We start from the raw sequence: 22,292 nt of genomic DNA on the forward strand, positions 1-22,292 counted from the left end.
AGTTCCCAGACGTAATTCCACACAGCTTCTCCAAACTATTCCCACACTCTGGATTCCATCAACTGCCGAAGCCACAAACATTTTGTCTTCTGGTACCATTCAATGAATCAGGAGTTCCCCTATTCAGCCAAGCTTCAAAAGCCTCTGCCTTCTTGAGGGTTTCCTTAAATACTGGCGCCCACCACTTGGTTTTTGGGTCCATAACAGGCACCAACATACTTTTGACCATAATTATATACAGCCATATATCAGGTGGGAGTTCCTCCCAGTCACTGCTCTTCAGATTTCTCAGTCATTGCTAAAGTGAGCATTGAAGTCACCAGATAATTCTATGGAGCCTGTGCATGGCGTCCTCTCCAGAACTTCACTGAGTAACAGGCTGAAAGCTCAGAACTGCTATTGGGTGTATACACACACACTGTGAGGCTGTGCCAGTGAGGTTGTGCCAAAAAACAGTTTTTTGTACTTGTCCTAAAGGTACTTCTGAGATTGTGTTGGTCGGTATCTACACTCCAGACCTGATCGCCATGGTAGACCACACAAGACCTCCCACCACATCAAGGCCCAGATCCAAGAAGGGATCATGACATTAGAAACATCAATTTGAATATTAGAGCTTTGAATCTTCATTAAAATTGTTTACTGAAGTTACTGTGGTAAATTAACATGCAACTTATAATCTGTAAAATTTGGGACAGTATGTAAAAAACATTAAAAAAAAATCCCAAATTGTAAAATAAATGCTATTTGATCATTTTCTGGTCAGCCATTGTCTGGTCAGTCATTTCATTTGTTAGTATACATCTATTCCTGCATTTCAGGTCTGCAATATATGCCAAGGATGAGGGAAAATTGGGGTGAGTGATGATGAAAAACGTAATTATGTGATTTCAAACAGGAGATGTTAACAGGTGACTGTAACCATAAGTTTGTTTGTTTTTTTCCAAAAGTAGTATGCCCAAAATGCAGTGTTTCTAAAGAGTAAATATGGGCATGACAGAGGCTCTATTCTCCTTATTATAGGTCAACAGAGGATATTGAAACTGTAATTGTACGGTAAAAATACTATCTAGTGCTTCTAATACAATCAGACTTAATTGCACATATATAAAACAATGTATTTTACAACCTTGTATGGATAAGCATTATGAGGAATAAGTTGATTTCCAACCTCATTGGTGCCATTTGCTGTGCCATTATTGATCACAGGGTCGGGAAAACAGCAGAAAACGACTTGACCAACAGACATCACATTCGGACACTTTTGAGCACCCGGCGGAAACCCAAGCAGACACAGGGAGAACACACCACACTCCTCACAGAGTCACCTGGAGTAAACCCACGTGGACACAGGGAGAACACACCACACTCCTCACAGACACTCACCCGGAGGAAACCCACACAGATACAGGGAGAACACACCACACTGCTCACAGACAGTCACCCAGAGGAAACCCACGCAGACACAGGGAGAACACACCACACTCCTCACAGACAGTCACCCAGAGCAGGACTCGAACCCACACAGACACAGGGAGAACACACCACACTCCTCACAGACAGTCACCCGGAGGAAACCCACACGGACACAGAGAGAACACACCACACTCCTCACAGACAGTCACCTGGAGGAAACCTACACAGACACAGGGAGAACACACCAAACTCCTCACAGACAGTCACCTGGAGGAAACCCACGCAGACACAGGGAGAACACACCACACTCCCCACAGACAGTCATCCGGAGGGACCCTACGCAGACACAGGGAGAACACACCACACTCCTCACAGACAGTCACCCGGAGGAAACCCACACAGACACAGGAAGAACACATCACACTCCTCACAGACATTCACCCGGAGGAAACCCACACAGACACAGGGAGAACACATCACACTCCTCACAGACAGTCACCTGGAGGAAACCCACAGACACAGGGAGAACACACCACACTCCTCACAGACAGTCACCCGGAGGAAACCCACACAGACACAGAGAGAACACACCACACTCCTCACAGACAGTCACCTGGAGGAACCCCACACAGACACAGGGAGAACACACCAAACTCCTCACAGACAGTCACCTGGTGGAAACCCACGCAGACACAGGGAGAACACACCACACTCCTCACAGACAGTCACCCGGAGGAAATCCACGCAGACAAAGAGAGAACACACCAAACTCCTCACAGACAGTCACCTGGTGGAAACCCACGCAGACACAGGGAGAACACACCACACTCCTCACAGACAGTCACCTGGAGGAACCCCACACAGACACAGGGAGAACACACCAAACTCCTCACAGACAGTCACCTGGTGGAAACCCACGCAGACACAGGGAGAACACAACACACTCCTCACAGACAGTCACCCGGAGGAAACCCACGCAGACACAGGAAGAACACATGACACTCCTCACAGACAGTCACCCGGAGGAAACCCACACAGACACAGAGAACACACCACACTCCTCACAGTCACCTGGAGGAAATCCACACAGACACAGGGAAAACACACCAAACTCCTCACAGACAGTCACAGGGACAGTCATGGGACAAGAACCCACAACCTCCAGGTCTCTGGAGCTGTGTCAAATTAATGAACTATTTTCATTATAATTTCACTGTATGTGTTGTACTAACTTCATTTTAATTGTTCCTCTCTTATTGCATCTTCATTATTAGTCTATGAATCTTTAAGTATAATCTGTGCAGCAGTATGTAGATGTTAAAGTTATTCATAGTTGGAGAATCAAAGCGGCAGTAAATAATTAACTTCAGTCTTTTGTAAACCACAGTCAGTTACATTATGTATTTCCTATGTGCCTCTACATCATGGTTCATGGGGAACTCGCAGAAAAGCTCAGACAAAAAGCCCTTTCTTTATTGATTTATGGTTATTTAATAATACCAATTTAAATCCTTCTGTTTATGAAAAGTCCATTTAAATCTGAAGTTCTACTATTCCACATTCCTCCAGAAACCTGTTTTATATATTTATAAATATTGTACCCTGCGTTCTTCAAGGCTGCGGTGGAGAATCTGGTAACAGTTTGATTTAACCCTGTTATGGCATTTACTCCTATTTACTACAGTAAAAACACACAAAGAGTAAACCCTGTACTTTAGGACACGTTCTTCAAAAGTACAGCGGTGTTTCCAGGGTAACGGTTTTCTTTTATATTCAAATGACATGGAAACCGTGAATGGCCGTTTGTGGCCTGTTTAACAGTTATAAGACGTTGTTGTAGCCAGTCAGATCTGTTACTAATTGTAGTGAATTTTGTCCCAGCCGTACACTGCAATGTAGACCAGACAGCGAACATGTATCGGTCCACTGGCATAAAAAGGCTGTTACACCACTGACTGTAGACCACTGCTGGTCCACCATCGAACCACTCAGATTACTGTCCTGTACAGGATAGAACTCATTTATAATCTCCTCAAACAGATTCTACATTCACAGAGACTTTTATTCTGGAAAACACACTAATACAAATATTACCAACAGCTATGAGAGATATAATAATGAGTATAAGACTGATATAAAATGATTAAATGATAAAAATGTTGACACTGTGCTGGATTAAAGTTATTTACTAATCTTATTTATAAAGAAGAACAAAAAGAACCTAATGAAGAAAAAATGTAAACTGGACTGTGAATGGAAAAGTGCTAAAATGTGGCATTTTGTCTAAAGTTCTGTTTAATCAGCAGCGGTCCGCCCAGAAAACGCTGTGTAAAACACTAGTGGACCTCCAACTTTGTCCTCAGTGGAACAACAGTGGTCCGCCGTCTCCTTGCTCTCAGGGGACGCGCACAGGAAATCCTCCGTGTAGGTGGCGTGACTGCGCGAGGGAGACTCCACCTCTGAAACAGACAGCAGCTCGGGACACGGGGCGGAGTCATGTTTTCCCTGGTTCTGACTGAAGGAATGTGGAATAACAGCGATACAAAAAAAAAGTCAATGCATAGATACATTTTACTGAAGTCTCCAAAAAGTAAATCCCAGTCCTCAGGTAAAATCCCAGCAATGTTCACCGTTTAAATCTGTGGAGCTGCGATACAGAGACACATTAACCCTCTGTAACGTCCAGCTCAGCAACAGTTCATCCTCTTTCTCTACAGCACTCACAAATTCAACTCGTTATTAAATGAAACCCACCTCTCCCCAGTCCTTCAGACTCTCACCGAGCAGACAACTCACCTCTAGAAACGGAGAGAAGAGAAAAGAGTAGCAGAAACCGCCCTAAAACCATCATCAACGCCGCATGTTTAACTAAGAGTTACTAAACTCAGTCTTCAGAGGAAAACCTTCCACTGTCTCCCGTCCACTCTCCTCTTCAAGACAGGAGACAGCGTGGGAGTTGAGCGGTGGGCGGGGTACTACTGATCATTTCCCACTGCAGCCAATCAGACTCTAGTCTTTGTCGGTCATTTTAATTGTGATAATCGCCATAGGAATGTTGGCTTGTGTTCATCGGTTCAGATTATCAAGGCTGAAACCCTGGCTTGCTCATAGGAGTCCTGGGTCCAGACGTCTGTAAAATAATGACTGTTGTGAAAAGGTCTAATTGGAAAAGTGCTTACAATGAATGAATGATTCCCAAAAGCATCTTAGTCATCACACTGATCACTATATAGTTGTGTTTAAACAGTTTGGGTGTATTTTAATGATGTTTACAGTTCTGCTCATATTTTCACGTCTCTTTGTGTTGGGAGGGGGGTGCAAATCTAGAGCATTAATTCATATATAACTTTAATAACTGACCGTGTATTAAGATAAAAGCAGACACAAGCTAACTTTAATGACTAGTGAAATATGTCACTTATATTTGTCTGTCAGTCCTATATTAATATTGTTTGGGACCAACATTATGATTATTTAGAGGGTCTGGGTGTGAAACACTTCACTGACAAATAGAGGACACACACACACACACACACAGTGCGATGGAAAGGTTTTTATTATTTTAAATTATTCTACTTGTCAACTATCGTGGCTCTTGTATAAAACGGTTTTCTCATAATAAAAAAAAAAGTAATTCAACACGATACAAAACTACAGAGTAAACAGTACCAAGATTTGTTCCATGTAAAAAGTCGATGTGTTGTGAGTGAGTGTGAAAAACAAAAATGTTTGTTTCCAGAGTTTCTCTTTGGTTATACAGGTTTAAAAAAATACAACAGTAAATAAAAAAAACAGCATGCCTGATTTAACAGAAAGTATAAATTAAAAACACAGAACTGGATAATAACCTCAAACTAATGATACTGGACTTTGCTGAGTTTCAGGCACCTGAGAAAATGAGATTTAAAAATTTATTTAGGCAGTAAACACTGGCTCAGACAAAAAATACAATAAAAACGCATGACACTAATATAATACAAATCGTGTGTGTGTGGGTTTAAACCATTCTTAATCTCTCTGGGAGTCCAGTGTTATTTGAGGTTACTTTCCACTGATAGTGAGTTTGATCCTATACTGTGCAAATAAACGAAACAATTAATAAATAAACAGAAATAAAACTATATGGTTGCTGTCCAATTAAAATCTTCACCTCCATGTTTGTGGATCTTTAGTTTACTACTTAACTTGCCCCGTGACAATTTCATAATGAAATGATGATTAGAAATGCTCCAAAATTACTCTGAATACAATATTTTTTACGTGTACTTCCACTGAAAGTGAAGAAGGTTTTTCTTCCTCCTGTAAAGTTACTGTTTTGGAGATGCCTGTTTTTAATTGGACAGTGACGATATACTCTGTATGGATCATCGTCTAATACACCGATCATCTCTCGCTCTCGGGTGTCCTAGCTTTAATGATCTGGAGATCTCGTTGATATTTTGTTGACTGGAGAATGTATGAGTGGAAGTAGCAGCCTGAGGCATATCCAAGTTGGTCACCAAGTGTAAAGTCTTTCCTCTAAGGACTTGATTGAACGTGGGGTGCAGCGACTCTATCCACCTCTGGTTACTATCTGGAGCAGTTAGAGTCCACCCTGTTTATCCTCAGTGTTTCTCGGTCTTGGTTCAACAGCTGAAACAAATCATCATTTCATTAAATCACTACATCATTCATTAAACCAGTCAAGTAAGTCAGCAGTGTGTGTGTGTGTGTGTGTGTGTGTGTATGTGTATGTGTGTGTATGTGTGAGAAACTAAGATACAGCTGGAAATGATGTTCTGTCTCTTGCTATTAACCTGTGTGTTATATTTGGTCTGAAACTGAGATGTACGTAAATCTTGAGCACGAGGAGACTACTGCAGTAAAGAGTTACTGATTCAATACACATTTATATCAATCTTTCTTCCTCAAAGAACAAAAGAACAATGTTACCCAGATTTGGCATGGAGACAATCCTGACACTCCTCCTCCCTGAAAACAACAGAAACACCCCAAACATTAATTTACTGTGAGGTTAATATACGACTAAAAATATATCTCAGGACTAGGACCTGGCTGTAAATGTATATGTTAACATCAGACTGAGACTGTAAATATATGACTGCAGATGGCTAAAAGGAAAGGGCTGTATATTGAAGGAAGATTAAAAATCTGATTGTATTTTGTAAATACAAACACACTGAGAATTTGTTGACTATAACGCACTTTAGAAAGAGCTGAGACGGGCATTTTATCACTGTATTGCATCTTTTTTTCCTTTTAGTCTCTCTTTAATCTGAGGGCTTTAATCCTTTGGGAACTGAGGATACTAATTATTAAAATTTTGCAGGTGGAATTTTGGCCCATTCCTGCTTGATGCAAGACTTGCGATGCTCAACAGTCTGTGGTCGCCCTGTCCTGATTCTCCTCTTCATGGTGCATGGTATGAGACAGATATGAACTGCAGGCAGGTCGGTCAAACACACAGAAGGTGCAGAATGGTGAAAGACGGCTCTGATTGGGACATTCACATGACGTACCCTATTTTCTCCTGCCTGATTAGCGACATGCAGGGTAATGTCCACATTCATTTGAATAAAGCTGAGCTCAGCTGAAGGGGCGGCACGGTGGCACAGCAGGTAGTGTTGCAGTCACACAACTCCAGGGACCTGGAGGTTGTGGGTTTGATTCCTGCTCCGCGTGACTGTCTGTAAGGAGTGTGGTGTGTTCTCCCTGTGTCTGCGTGGGTTTCCTCCGGTGACTGTCTGTGAGGAGTTGGTGTGTTCTCCCTGTGTCCGCGTGGGTTTCCTCCGGGTGCTCCAGTTTCCTCCCACAGTCCAAAAACACACGTTGGTAGGTGGATTGGCGACTCTAAAGTGTGTGTGTGTGTGTTACCCTGTGAAGGACTGGCACTCACTCCAGCGTGTATTCCCGCCTTGCACCCAATGATTCCAGGTAGGCTCTGGACCCACCGCGACCCTGAACTGGATAAGGGTTACAGATAATGAATGAGCTCAGTTGAGGCTGCCCTCGATGCATCGCAAACCATCATGCAGCCTGCACATGTGGCAGCTGTCTTTACTGAAATGAATAGGATATGGTGATGTGAAGTGGGAACTGGACACACACTGTTATTGTCCCAACTTTTCTAGAAATGCGGTTTGTATTTTACAAGGAGACACCTGTAAATTGACCCTAAAAGGGTATGGGTTTGATCTAACCTAAGGGTATGACTGCGAGTTATGCTAGTATTAGAAAATTATCATAAAAGTATACTTCCTGCTTTCCAAAAATGTTATAATTAAAAAGCAGTCAGTTATCACTGAAAACAAAAGAAATAAACAAGAACAACACAGTGATATATTTATGCCACAAAAATTGAGACCCACTATATGGCACATAAACTGGTTCGTTCAGAGGTTGTAAAGCAGTTTGATTCTCAGGTTAACTTCAGAAAAAATATGTTTATTAAAGTAAAATGTTAATTATAAAAAAGTTTAAAAATAAAGACTGACCCGAAGTGTGCATTATATTAAAATGCAGCCTATAACCTAAAATCTGTGGACCCCTGCTCATCCAGAATGAACCTGTCCTGCAGTAACTGTCTCTATTGAGAAAGCTTTAAACTGTAGGCTGCAACATTTATGGGAGAAACCGATGATGGCCACATAAATATTAGTAGGGCCAGGTTCTGAAAAGGAAGGAGCTGTTCTGGAAGACTCTGGCTGCAGCACAGTGCTGTGGACTTTACATATGGCACTGAGCATGGTGACCTTAGTCTCACACGTACACACTCGTATTTATTTCACTGCCTCTCCACAGAGATTTTGTTATACACTTTTTGTGCAGCTGAGAGTCTGCATCTACAATGTGTGCTCCTTATTAAATGTGGAATTCACAAACTATGAGGGGTGTCTACAAACTTTTGGAGGGTTTATTTACTCCTGTTCTCATGGCTCTGTGAGGGCAAACTACACCACGGTGCATTCATTCAAACGGAAAACTGAACATTAATGTAACACCAATGAGCAGTGCACTAGGGAACGTATTAAAGAAAGAAATGAGACTCATTACCGAAATGAAGTGCAGTATTCACTGAACAGGCACGTCTTTCTAAAAACGACAAGATTAATATGAATTTCATTTCTGATAGAGTCTATTCAGCTCTAACTCACTGGTCAGCACTTCTGGCTGACAGTTCGCGCACTCAGTTTGTTTGTTTGCTTGCTGCTGTTTAGTACCGTTCCTAAGCTTTTTACTTAAAGTATTTACTGTTAATACTCTGCTAACTTATCCTTGTTAGTTATACTTAGTGTTTTTGTAAATTCACTGTCAATACCATTATCACTTTTCTATTTCTCTCCTGATTATGGCGACAGCGGAGGAACGATCTCTCTCCAGGCTCAGCACAGAGATCGAGCAGTTAGGCCGCCAAATTCAGCGTCTCCTGGAGAAGCAGACGGAGCTCCAGCAGGAGAAGACAAGGCTCGAGGCCGCCCACGACGCCTCCTACGCGGCCGTTGGCACTCCAGCTCCTTCATCGTGGCGGCTCTCCGGGACGGCCATCTTTACTCCAGCTCCAGCTCCACTGGTTTGAGGTGCTCAGCTCCTGGCCCTCACTTGCACCGGTACTGAGAGCTAAACAGGGCGGTGTTCTTATTATTGGCGACTCTATAGTCAGACATTTAAGAGTCTCAGGCACTAAAACTAATGCTACTGTGTCCTGTCTCCCAGGTGCTCGTGTCCTGGATGTTGCCAGGCGACATCCCTCGGCGCTGTGGCAGCGTGAGGACTTTGGCACCGTCATTCTCCACGTGGGGACAAACAACAATTCCACCCGCCGCAGCGAGGTCCTGAACGAGCACTACCGTTCGCTTCTGGATACCGCTCGGAAGAAGACGGACGCCAGGATCGTCATCTCCGGCCCCCTACCCACCTACAGACGAGGATGTGAGGCGTACAGCAGGCTCTTTGCACTCTACTTGTGGCTCCGGGTTTGGTGTGGCACTGTCGGCATGGACTACGTCAACCACTGGGAGTGTTTTCGGGAACATCCTGCCCTCTACCGCCGGGATGGGCTTCACCCTAGTCGTCTAGGTTCTGCAGTTCTCTCTGGGAACATCGAGGATGTTCTATGCCAGGCTTGACTAATCTCACAGTAGAGTAGATTACACAGTGAGCAGGTAAGTGATTTTATGGATACATTTACAGATAATGGCCATTTGTCTGAACATAGTAAGTGTGTATCTACAAAGCTTGCTCTAAGAAATATAAACATTTGTTACAGTATCAAGACTGTGTCTGTCCCCTGAATCAAACTTAAACCCAGAAAATATCAAACAGCGTGCCCCAATAACCTAATCACTATTAAACCATCAGAAATAGAAAGCAGTATCATTCCCTCAGACCTAAAGTTTGGCCTACTCAATATAAGAGCACTTAACTCTAAAGCAGTCATTATAAATGAAATAATAATGGATCAGAAACTTGATGTTTTATGCCTTTCTGAAACTTGGGTCAGAAATGATGAATATTTAGCACTAAATCAAGCCACTCCTACAGGCTATAAATATGTACACAGCCCCAGATTGACGGGCAAAGAGGTGGATTATGTATAATTTACAAAAATAATTTAATTATTAACCAAAAACATGGTTACAACTGTACTTCCTTTGAAATTATGTACATTAACATAATTAACCCCGCCACAAATAAGAACACAATCTCCTTATTAAACATTTATAGACCACCAGGGCCCTATTCAGAATTTATAAAAGAATTTGGTGAACTAGCTGCTAATTTGGCAGTGTCCTGTGATAAGTTAATAATTGTAGGAGACTTTAACATTCATTTTGAGAAAAGTGATGATCCCCTAAAAAAGGCATTCACATCAATCATAGATTCTGTTGGTTTCACACAAAATGTATCAGGTCCTACTCATTATTGTAATCACACACTAGACTTGGTTTTGACCCTGGGCACGAACATAAAAAACATAAATACACTCCCTCAGTCTTCCACGATCTAATAATGAAGAAACACTCACCCTAAAACAAACCGTAAGGAAATTAGAGCGGAAATGGCAGTCGACTAAACTTGATGTATTTCACTGTGCCTGGAAAGACAGCCTTATAGATTATAGAAGGGCACTCGTCAATGCACGTTCAGCACATCTGTCCTCACTGATTGAAAATAATAAAGAAAATCCTAGAGCACTCTTTAATGTAATCTCTAAACTTACAAACAATCACGCAGCTACTGATCCACAGATCCCAGCCATTCACACCAGCAATGCTTTTATGGACTTTTTTAACAATAAGATTGAAAATATTAGACAAACAATAAATACCATATTACTAAATCCAGCCTGTCTGTAATCTGGTGTGGATGATATAGAACAAAACATGGAAGAAAGACTAGAGGACTTTGACCCACTACCACAGCTAGAACTGGAGAAAATCATCTACTCATCAAATTGTACCACCTGCACACTTGATGCAATACCAACAAAACTATTTAAAGAAGTATTACCAGTCATAATCAATCCCATTTTAACAATCATAAATTCGTCCCTTAGACTAGGTCACATACCCAAAGCATTTAAACTCACAGTTATTAAACCACTGATCAAGAAACCAAATCTTGATCCTAGTGTACTATCCAATTACAGACCTATCTCTAACCTTCCCTTCATATCTAAGATCTTAAAAAAAGCTGTGGCCCAACAACTTTGCTCATACTTGCATAGGAATAACATATATGAAAAACCATGTCTGGTTTTAGGCCACACCATAGCACTGAAACAGCTTTAGTTAAGATAACAAACGACCTCCTTCTCGCCTCTGATCGAGGCTGCGTATCCATACTAGTTCTACTCAACCTCAGTGCAGCTTTTGATACAATTGATCATACTATTCTGCTAGGAAGACTAAAAAACATGGTTGGAATAATAGGAACAGCCCTATCATGGTTTAAGTCTTACCTCACAGAACGTTATCAGTTTGTAAAAGTAAATAATGTTTCTTCTACTCATACAAAAATGAGATTTGGAATTCCCCAAGGCTCAATTTTAGGACCTTTATTATTCATATTATACATGCTGCCACTGGGCAGAGTTATTAGCAGGCATGGCATTACCTTCCACAGTTACGCAGATGACACACAGTTATACATATCAGCCAAACCAGGTGACAAACCAACACTAAAGAAAATGGAGGACTGTGTTAAAGAAGTGAAGCATTGGATGTCATACAATCTCCTTCTGCTAAACAGCGACAAAACCAAGGTTCTCCTTCTAGGTCCAAAACCTGCTATAAATAAGGTATCAGACTTAATACATAATTTTGACTTCCCTGTTCTCCCGAGCTCATCAGCTAAAAATCTGGGTGTTATAATTGATTCAGATCTATCATTTGATCAGCATATAGGTAACATTACAAAAACAGCTTTCCTACATCTTCGGAATACCTGCGAGACCTCATCACACACTATGAACCACCAACATTACTCAGATCTCAGGGCGCCGGCATCTTACTAGTACCCAGAATTCATAAGACTTCTGCGGGGGGAAAGTCTTCTCCTACAAAGCCCCTCAGCTCTGGAACAATCTTCCAGCTAGTGTTCGGGACGCAGACACAGTCACTATGTTTAAGTCTAGGCTTAAAACACACTTGTTCAGTTTAGCCTTTGGCAACTAACCTCTGTCTAGTTTAAGGTTGTCATTTCAGGAACTCATGGACATGGGGAATCAGGGTAAACTGATTATTTGAATATTTACTGAACGGCAAAGTGAGAGAGAAAGAGAGAGAGGGGGACATACCCAGAGTTGGAGGAATATCCATTGAAGCAGTGTGTCGTCCTGTGATTGAAAATGAATCATTTTAATGAAGAGTAGGAGTAAAAAAATATTAAATAAGAACAATCAGTGTTTAGAAATGTGATCATTTTGAATATTATATTTGATAGTAGGGTTTGAGGAACAGACTCATTTTTTTAATTAAATAAATTGTCCTGTGATGGAAAAGTGAACAGCAGAAAGAGAGAAAGAGAGAGAGAGAGAGAGAGAGAGAGAGAGAGAGAGAGAGAGAGACTGTCTTTACCCAGAGTTGGAGGAATATCCATTGAAGCAGTGTGTCGTCCTGTGATTGAAAATGAATCATTTTAATGAAGATTCAGAGTAAAAAATATTAAATAAGTACAATCAGTGTTTAGAAATGTGATCATTTTGAATATTATATTTGATAGTAGGGTTTGAGGAACAGACTCATTTTTTTAATTAAATAAATTGTCCTGTGATGGAAAAGTGAACAGCAGAAAGAGAGAGAGAGAGAGAGAGAGAGAGAGAGAGAGAGAGGGGGACATACCCAGAGTTGGAGGAATATCCATTGAAGCAGTGTGTCGTCCTGTGATTGAAAATGAATCATTTTAATGAAGATTCAGAGTAAAAAATATTAAATAAGTACAATCAGTGTTTAGAAATGTGATCATTTTGAATATTATATTTGATAGTAGGGTTTGAGGAATAGGCTCCTTTTTTAAAATAAATAAATTGTCCTGTGATGGAAAAGTGAACAGCAGAAAGAGAGAGAGAGAGAGAGAGAGAGAGAGAGAGAGAGAGAGAGAGACTGTCCTTACCCAGAGTTGGAGGAATATCCATTGAAGCAGTGTGTCGTCCTGTGATTGAAAATGAATCATTTTAATGAAGATTCAGAGTAAAAAAATATTAAATTAGCACAATCAGTGTTTGGAAATGTGATCATTTTGAACATTATATTTGATAGTAGTGTTTGGGGATGTTTCTCTCTTGCTCTCGTGGGAGGCGGTCTCCGCTCCTTATCTTTCCTGCTTAGTTTCTCTGGACTTGTCTTGTCTACCCTCGGAGTCTCTCTTAACACCGCTCTTCGAATTAAAATTAGAGATGGAATTGATCAGCTGGTCTCTCAACGCTATCGACACCATCTTGTCAAGGAGAAGCTTGGGCACGGGGGAGCCCTCCTGTCCTGATGGAACGACGCCGGCTGGATATGCCATGGATGGATGGGAGAAGTGGCGCGTGGTATGTCTGGCGCCTCTTTACATTGAGGACATTGAAGATGCATACCTATTTGGATTTACGATCGTGGGCTTTCTGCTGATTGGATTAGGCGGTGCCCTGGTTTATCGGAAAATTAAAAGAGTTGAGTCAGTTGTAAATAATCCAAGGAAACTGACCAACATGATTGATGGGATGGGCAGAGCCGTTGGTGCACAGACTGGGACTGAGAGTAGAAGCTTGGATTCCATCAAGGAGCAACTAACGCCTTTGAACTCCCAGACTGAACGACTGGAAGACCCGTGCAAAAATAGAACTGTGAATCAGAGGGACTATTAGCTCAAAACTCAGCTCAGGTCTCTGATTCTAACAAGCTGAAATTATTTGTTTTGGCTGTCCCAGCTATCAGCGGCTTTGGAGCCACTGATAGTCAACTCCTCAGGAGGAATGGTCGCTATGGAGATCTGCTGCACCTCCCCCTGTCTGAACTGCGGGCTCAAGGACACATGACTGCTACTACATTCTTGGACATTTTCATGAACTGAACCTGCCCACCCCCCCTTCCCCCCTTGAACACGCCTCCTACTGATTTTATCCACGTCACTGAAACTATCTGTGTGTATTGCTTGTGTGCTATAGGTGTTGTTTTTTTCAAGATCATACACTGTGCTTCCTTAAGGCAGTCTGCGACCTTCTTTTTTTACCACTACTTCCCAGTTGTAATCCTGTTTTTTTCTAACTGTAAGATGGCGTGGGCACCTGCTGCCGTTGCGTCTGTTGCACACACCTAACCCCTGTTTAGGTGAGTGGACAGATGGAATGTAATTTCGCTGCAATGTTGTACTTGTATAACTTTGTATGTGACAAATAAATTGAATCTGAATCTGGTGAATAAGCTCATTTTTTAATTAAAAAAATTGTTCTGTGATGGAAAAGTGAACAGCAGATAGAAAGACACACACGGAGAGAGAGAGAGAGAGAGAGAGAGAGAGAGAGAGAGAGAGAGAGAGAGAGAGAGAGAAAGAGACTGTCATTACCCAGAGTTGGAGGAATATCCATTGAAGCAGTGTGTCGTTCTGTGATTGAAAATGAACCGTTTTAATGAAGAGCAGGAGTAAAATATTAATCTGAGAATATTACATAAGCGCAATCTGGGTTTGGACATGTGATTATTTTTGACATGATATTGGATATTAGGGTTTGGGTAATAAGCTCATTTCTTAATTTAAAAAATGTTAGTGATTTAAAATGTCCTCAGTAAAAGCCAATCAGAATCAACATGTTAATGAACTAATGAATATTCAACATTTAATTATATTGCCTTTGTTAACTTTTGTTTAATTATTATGCATTACTTTCTGATAAGAAATTCAATTTAAGAACTGTGTACACTATGTGACAAAATTAGTGAATGTCCCTCTAATAAACAGGTGTGGACTCACCTCCTGTCTTCAGTCTCTTCTTAGTGTGGCTCTGACTTTCCTTGTCATCATCATCTTCATCATCATTCTCATCTTGAACAGCTAAGAGAGAAGGAGAAAACACACTGGGTTCAGTTCTCAGCTCTAGGGCTGCACGACATCAGATAAAATCACACTGCAGCACACCCTGATTTTAATAACGCATATTTAATGAAATAAGGAGTTGATCTGTGAATAGAGGGGGTGTCTAGAAGGGATACAGGGGATCACATGGTGCTAGGTCTCTGTACACAGAATAAAACAGAGCACTGATTTAAAAAAGCTTTAATATCACATCAGGGAATTACCACGTTTAACAAATCGGGTCAGTTAGCCTATTATTACACCATTAAAACCTCATTAAAACAAAACTATACAAATAAAAGGACACCAATACACTGCACACCTATGTCACTCACAACAAAACACTTTGTGCAAGAGTGCCGTTAAATATGTGATGCTGGACAAATATAGTCTGTTTCTGGTAGATTTGTCATGGAAAATAAACAGAGTGAATATTCCTTTGTTGTCAAGCAAAAAAAAAACAAAAATGAAGCTGTATACAATGATAAAAAAAAAAGCAGCTGTGGTCTGTTTAACCACAGCGTGACATGCACACTGTGAAGACTATGCTAAAGCGATATATCATGAATCTCTACTCAGCACTTCACCAGCGATAGCACTGATCCACCAACCTGAAACCAGTTCGGTTCCCGATCGGTCTGTGGACCTTGTAAAATGGGAAATTACTCATTATCCAATTTCTGATTTGGAAAAGATAGAACAGAAAATCAGGAAAATGCAGCGTCTGTGTGTTTTCTGAGGCTGTAGTCTGTGTGACTCCAGGCGCATTGGATGTTTTTTCTCTTCAAGAGCTCAGACGAATGACTCAGAACCTGCTGTAAACAGTGGATAAACCATGACTCTCTCCTGTGCTGTTTACCCTGATCCCCACCCCCAGCTCACAGCGCCCCCTGCTGGTGACACATCCTTGGGTCCCATTAAAGTTAATAATAAAGCACAGGGTTGGAAGCTTTGCTGGACAAAGCCAAGGTTCTAATAATATGGAATCAGATTTGTGCCAAAAAGAATCGCACAAAAAAATTCATCTCAAACGTAAAACTTATAATTTTCAAACAAAATATCCAGCTCTGACCTTTGTGCTCCATGGTTTTAGTGCGTGAGCTCCGAGTTCTGCGCGTGCTCTCTGAGTTTTGTGCGCCAGCTGCACGAGTTTTGTGCGCGAGCTCTCTGAGTTTTGTGCCTGATCTCTGAGTTTTGCGAGCAGTTTTGGCACAAAGCTCTCGCATGGGCGGGACTTCTCAGTGGTGCCTTCCTATTGGCTAATGAGTTTTTGAGTGATAATTTGTTCACGACTCTGAGTGCAGGAAGCGTGTGTATTCGGGATTCCGCTTTTGCAGAATATAACGCATTTACGCGCTGAATAGCTCTGATATAAATTCCTCTTTCATAACATTTAAACAGATAGTTCTTTTGCTTGAACTGTATAGTGTTAGAACATTTTGACTTCTTGTTTATAAATATTAGTATTAATAATCATTGTTATTATTAATAATTCATTATGGTTAATAATGAATAATGATTTATTAATTATTCACATTTCCTCTCAAAATCCAAAAATGACAGTGGAATTTGCAGAAGTTTGATACAACTTTATTAAATTTGTAGTCATTAAAGAAGCAGGAACACTTTTGTCTGTGATGTTTCTCTTTTCTCTTATGCACATAAGGCATTTGTTAAAAACAGATTAACTGTGATCTTCAAAATAATATTTGAGCATTTAAACCGTCTTACAGTGATTACGGGAAAGGGAAGACCCTCTATGTTAGTACACGATAGGTTTCTGAACAGAAAATCAAGCACTCATAAATAATATTTTCCAAAAAACGCTCATTTTTTCTGTTTCACGCTGAGTAAACAGACATCGGTGTGCATTTACCTCAGACCAGTATCTGGTAACGAGAGACAAACAGGTTTGTTTTCACAGTAAAATCTTTAATGTTTTGATTTAGACAGTACATTACCTCAATATCTACATTGGTTGTTTGAGAGTTTGAAGGTATTTCATAGATTTTAAACAGTAAAGTACAAAGAGAATTCGTGTTTGTGTTAAATTACTCACAATGTTGAAATATTTCCTGTCTCTACTGAGCTGCAACGAATGCCTTGGGCACTGAGTTGTCACTCAAAAACTCGTTAGCCAATGGGAAGGCACCACTGAGAAGTCCCGCACACGCGAGAGCTTGTGCCAAAACTGCTCGCAAAACTCAGGGATCAGGCGCACAAAGCTCAGAGAGCTCGCGCACAAAACTCAGAGAGCACGCGCACAAAACTCAGAGAGCACGCGCACAAAACTCAGAGAGCTCGCGCACAAAACTCAGAGAGCACGCGCACAAAACTTGTGCAGCTGGAGCACAAAACTCAGAGAGCACTCGCAGAACTCAGAGCTCACACACTAAAACCATGGAGCACAAAGGTCAAGTTTTTCGTTTGAGATGAATTTTTTTGTGCGATTCTTTTTGGCACAAATCTGATTCCATATAATAATGGCCTAAACATTACAACAACATATGTTACACATATATTATCTTTATTTACTCTGAATATCAGACCAATACCAGAGTCATACATAAGGGTGGTGGATCATTCTGAGTTCTGCAGTGACACAGACGTGGTGGTGGTGTGTTAAACCCAAGCTCTGTGTCTATGTCAAGCCTACACTGTAGGCAATGTGTCGACGTGGACACTACACCTGAAGCTGTAAGTGCAGAGCGATGTAGACACCAAAGCAGAAGTATAAACACAAACAAGGGTATGGACCTTGTACAGCCTATGTAGTAAACTAGTAAACTAGTGTTGAGTCAATGCTGAAACATAAATTGGCATGTTGATACGAGTGGATCAGACACAGCAGTGCTGCTGGAGTTTTTAAAGCCCTCATTGTCACTCCGGTGAAACATTTATATTTTTAATATATTTACAACCAAGATCACAAACACAAACACAATATATATATATATATATATATATATATATATATATATATATATATATATAGTACAAATTTCTATATTTACATATATAGGAGATACATTACCAGAGACGACTATAGAAGTCACAGTGATGTTGGTTAAAGCAAGTGGTGAATCTCCTGAAAAAGAAAATATTTTAATATTTTCACTAGATTTTACTGAACAGCAGCTCACTGAAGTTCAATTCCAAATGCTGTTAATAAAAAATATTTTCCTCTGTCGAATCCTAAGTTGTCTGACCCACAACATGTCTGATTTATTATAAAATAAATAACCCATTCCAGTTATTCAGGTACAAGATTAAAAAAAATTCAATATTTAAACAACATTGAGGTCTCTGTCAGCTAGTGATTCTAAATTGCAGTCACAAGCTAAAATGACTAAATTCCAACTAAGATCATTATTTAGTTGTTATGAATAAGTTAATAACTTGAGGATATTATGTATATTTAATAGTAAAGTTTAATGGTATAACCTTTAACCATATAATCAGAATAAACTATAATCAGAGCCATGTGATTCAGGAAATGTGCTGAGATTAGATCATCATCTGATCAGGAAAATGTGAGAGACAATTTCACCTAATGTGCAATTCTTTGTCATTGTACAACATACAGCGTAATGTGTCTTCCAAATTTAACTCATCTGTGACAGTAAACACACACACTAGGGGCTGTGAACACACACTCAGAGCAGCGGGCAGCCATCCCCAGCACCCGGGAAACATCTGTGGCTTCAGTGCCTTGCTCCAGTGCACTTCAGCTGTGGATGTTCACCCTGGGATTGAACCGGCAACCTTCTGGTACCAAGCCTGGTCTCTAACCATTAGGCCACGGCTACCCACGCTCAACTGATTTCAAAAGACAAGTTAGAAGCTACAGAGACATCATTTTTATTTGACAGTAATCCACCCCAGAGTTCTTAACAAGGAAAAGTGGTTGGGGTGTTTGAATTAAAACATTTTTTACACAGTCAGGCTTTGAGATGCGAGAGGTTAACATACTGATTATTACTCTCTGCTATATTTGTCTGAGGTATGAGCCTGTGATGACAATCTTGATCATGTTTTCATCATCTGCCCCTCCCTCAAGGCTCTTTCTCATGCAAATACACACACACACACCTCACAATAAAGACTTAGACTAAACAGCTCTGTGTAAGCCAACAGTGAAAAGAAGTGTTTATTACCTGAAAATAACCTAAAATTGTATTGACTCCTGGGAGAATTGCGCTCAGGGAAGGGCGTAGTCTCATCTTCATACACATCATTTACTGTAAAGAGAAAGAGAGTGAAGAGACTGGAATAATTAAGAAAGTCTCTGAGTTCACAATGAGAAATGCCTTCAATATAAATTATTTGATGTGTCTATTTTTGTGCTCACAGCACAGATGCAGAGATAAGCCAGAATACTTGAGCTGGCTCCTGTGGGCAAGGCAGTAATGTTGTGTGTTGTTTTCATGACTGGTGCAGTCACAGCAGCAATGATCTGGTGCGGAGTGGTGCATTTATAAAACCGAGATTGATTTGCTCTTTGCTCTGCTGTTCCTCTTGTTAAGCGAGTTGCTATCAGAAGCCCTATGTCTCTGTGTTTAGTCATTATTATTTGTGCATTATAACATGCTGACTATTACAGATTATTTCCACTCTTGAAGATTATTTCAAAAGGATAATTTACTATAAAGTTAGAGATAGCCATTGGAATGCTTTCTTAAGCATTAACACAGTGGGTCCAAACTGGATCAGAAATGGTTCAGTGTTTTGAAGCAGTTGACACCTGGCACCACACTGTCCAGTTTAATTTTCTACAGTGATTTTCTTTTTCTGTCATGTTTCCATTGGAGTTTATTCACACAATAAACATGAATTAAAACACTACAGAGCCCCTAAGGTGACAAAATAGTATTTTAAGGCCACAAAATAATATATTGCAGCCACAAAATAGTATTTTGAGGCCATGAAATAATATATTGCAGCCACAAAAAAGTATTTTGAGGCCACAAAATAGTATTTTGAAGCTTGGACCAAGGGACCTGCATTTGCAACGCATACAAGTTTGATTGGCATAGCAACTGAACAACCACACATTTAACCTTTGAGATTAAGTCTAACACCGGATTACAGTTGGTTAACGTTAATGCACATTGCCTTGAGGTTCATGGGCGACATGGAAAAGCAGTGCGAATTAGAGAACTTTCTCCAAGAGAGATATATGGAGAAGAATCAAATAGCAAAAATGGTGGAACACAATGTAGGTTTGTACAAGATTTGTCAGGGTTCGCAGTCATTTCAAGGCCTCAATTTACTATTTTATGGCCTCAGTATATTATTTTGTGGCCTCAATATATTATTTTTTGGCCTCAAAATACTATATAGTGGCCATGACTTGCTAAATAAACCCACCATGTCACCTTAGGGGCTCCGTTGAACACAGATATTTGTCTAATTGATTTTTGAACATTAAAATTTATACCACTGATATGATTTCCCATCTTACAGTAACAAAAGATCTTGGGTTGTTTCACAGGCTTCTAAATGTCAAAAACTTAAAACAAACAAATAGACCAATTGTCAATGTGTTTTTAATTAATTGATGAGTTTACGAATTAGATTCAAGGAACATGACAAATAAATCAGCTTTGTTGTGTTTGATGTTAAATCTCTCCCTGAAACATTTACTCAACAGATTCAAAATTCTAATTCAAATATAATAACTACTCTGAAATATTATGATAAAGTAAAAAAAAAAAATATTTTCCTGCAATCAATTTGTCATGCACACCACTCTACATATTTGTTTTATCATGATTAATCACAGAATCCTTAAATCAATGTAGCACAATAATTAGCACAAGACTTTATTATGATAAGGCAAGATTACTGCTGCACATTATGCCAAGATGTACTTAAGTAAACTTTAGCTAATTCGAAATTCTGTAGACAGGGTCCTCAATTAAACAAGAAAATTTGATAATATCAACCCAGTTCTATAAGCCTCACACTGGCTTGCAAGTAAATTTTTTTATTGCTTATAAAATTATTTTATTGATATAGTGTACAAACCCTACACAGGGTTCCTACACAGACTTGGACACGGTCTCAATCTTCAAGCATAGTTTGAATACTCACTTGCATACTGTAGATTTTTTAGACTAGCATAGAATTAATATTTTGGATCTGGGTTTAACTGCAGATAAATATTGTAGACTTGTGAGACTTTGTTCATGGACTTAGGGAATTGAGACTTTGGTGCTGTTGTCCCACTGTTCATATGATCACTCAGGTTTGTTGACAGTTGAGCAGAGGGATGGCAGAGTTTCAGGGTTCTACATGCTAGTTTTTCCTCTAATGCCAGGATTAGACTACACAATATTTTTGTCATTCATGACGTTTACTATGTCGGATTAAAGCTATATATTTGTGCCATGTCTTGGTCAGGAGACTGGCAACACTACAAGTTTGACACGGACAAATCATCATTCGCATTCTTGCGTGAGTTTAGATGTCGTCAGGGAAGTGGGTCAAGAAACTGTCAATCGTGTCTACAGACACGCTGTAGGTTTTGTGTTTGAAAGGAAAAAGACTGACAGCTGCAGAAGAACCTCTCTTTTTCATCTCTTGTTTACAGACTTTACTACAACTACTCTTCTACTATTACAACTGTTACTAACGATACTATAATCATCAGGGAACGGTAGCATGGGTCGTCTTTTGACTCGTTTGTAGGAGATGAAACTGTGTGTAACATTCATTCATTCATTCATTATCTGTAACCGCTTATCCAATTCAGGGTCATGGTGGGTCCAGAGCCTACCTGGAAACTCTGAGCGCAACAATCTGCAAACGTGCCGCCCTCTGTATGGAACACCTGCAAGAAAAGAAAAACAACTATAAGGTCAAGCTAATTAATATTATATATATATATTATGATTTAATATATAAATGTGACTTAATGACTGTACTATTGATGTTATTATGTGTGTTGTCAGTGTAAACACTGGTTAGCAGGACTACCTGTGTTACCCCAATGTCTTTCATGAACATGGTTCAGTCCAGTGGGAGGGGTTTGGGTTAGGCCTCTCACTGACCTAAAATATAGTTTGCACTCCTTTACATTACTCAATCTGAATATTTGCTCAGTTCCAACTGACAGCTGCAGAAGAGCTTCTCTTTTTCTTCTCCGTGTTTACAGATGTGTGCTCTGTCCTCCTATTGGTCATCGTCAGGGAACATGTCGTAGGAAATGTCAGACTGGGTCAAATATTCAAATATTAAATATTCTAATATTCAAATATTTGTGTGATCCTGGCATTAGTTTGGCTGCTATATTCAGATGTACCACAGTCAATAGCCAC

The 22,292-nt window shown here is 40.2% G+C and overlaps 1 protein-coding gene across 11 annotated transcripts in view; it reads right to left on the reverse strand.

The window, feature by feature from the left end:
- Positions 1-4,962: 4,962 nt before the first annotated feature.
- The window catches only part of LOC136694110 (uncharacterized), a 35,844-nt gene continuing 18,514 nt past the window's right edge, over positions 4,963-22,292 (reverse strand). Inside the window, exons 11-22 of one of the 11 annotated variants that reach the window (XM_066667484.1) lie at positions 21,752-21,805; positions 19,128-19,211; positions 18,005-18,058; positions 14,869-14,949; positions 14,464-14,502; positions 13,030-13,068; positions 12,759-12,797; positions 12,495-12,533; positions 12,215-12,253; positions 8,470-8,508; positions 6,349-6,387; positions 4,963-6,048 (exon numbers count right to left, since the gene is read on the reverse strand). In XM_066667484.1, coding sequence (XP_066523581.1) covers positions 5,999-6,048; positions 6,349-6,387; positions 8,470-8,508; positions 12,215-12,253; positions 12,495-12,533; positions 12,759-12,797; positions 13,030-13,068; positions 14,464-14,502; positions 14,869-14,949; positions 18,005-18,058; positions 19,128-19,211; positions 21,752-21,805 — 596 coding nt within the window. In that variant the 3' untranslated portion in view covers positions 4,963-5,998. The remainder of the gene's footprint in view (positions 6,049-6,348; positions 6,388-8,469; positions 8,509-12,214; positions 12,254-12,494; positions 12,534-12,758; positions 12,798-13,029; positions 13,069-14,463; positions 14,503-14,868; positions 14,950-18,004; positions 18,059-19,127; positions 19,212-21,751; positions 21,806-22,292) is intronic. The other 10 variants (XM_066667486.1, XM_066667485.1, XM_066667489.1 and 7 more) reach the window with 10 other exon arrangements.

Source organism: Hoplias malabaricus, chromosome 4 (assembly GCF_029633855.1).
Source record: "Hoplias malabaricus isolate fHopMal1 chromosome 4, fHopMal1.hap1, whole genome shotgun sequence".
NCBI lineage: Eukaryota > Metazoa > Chordata > Actinopteri > Characiformes > Erythrinidae > Hoplias > Hoplias malabaricus.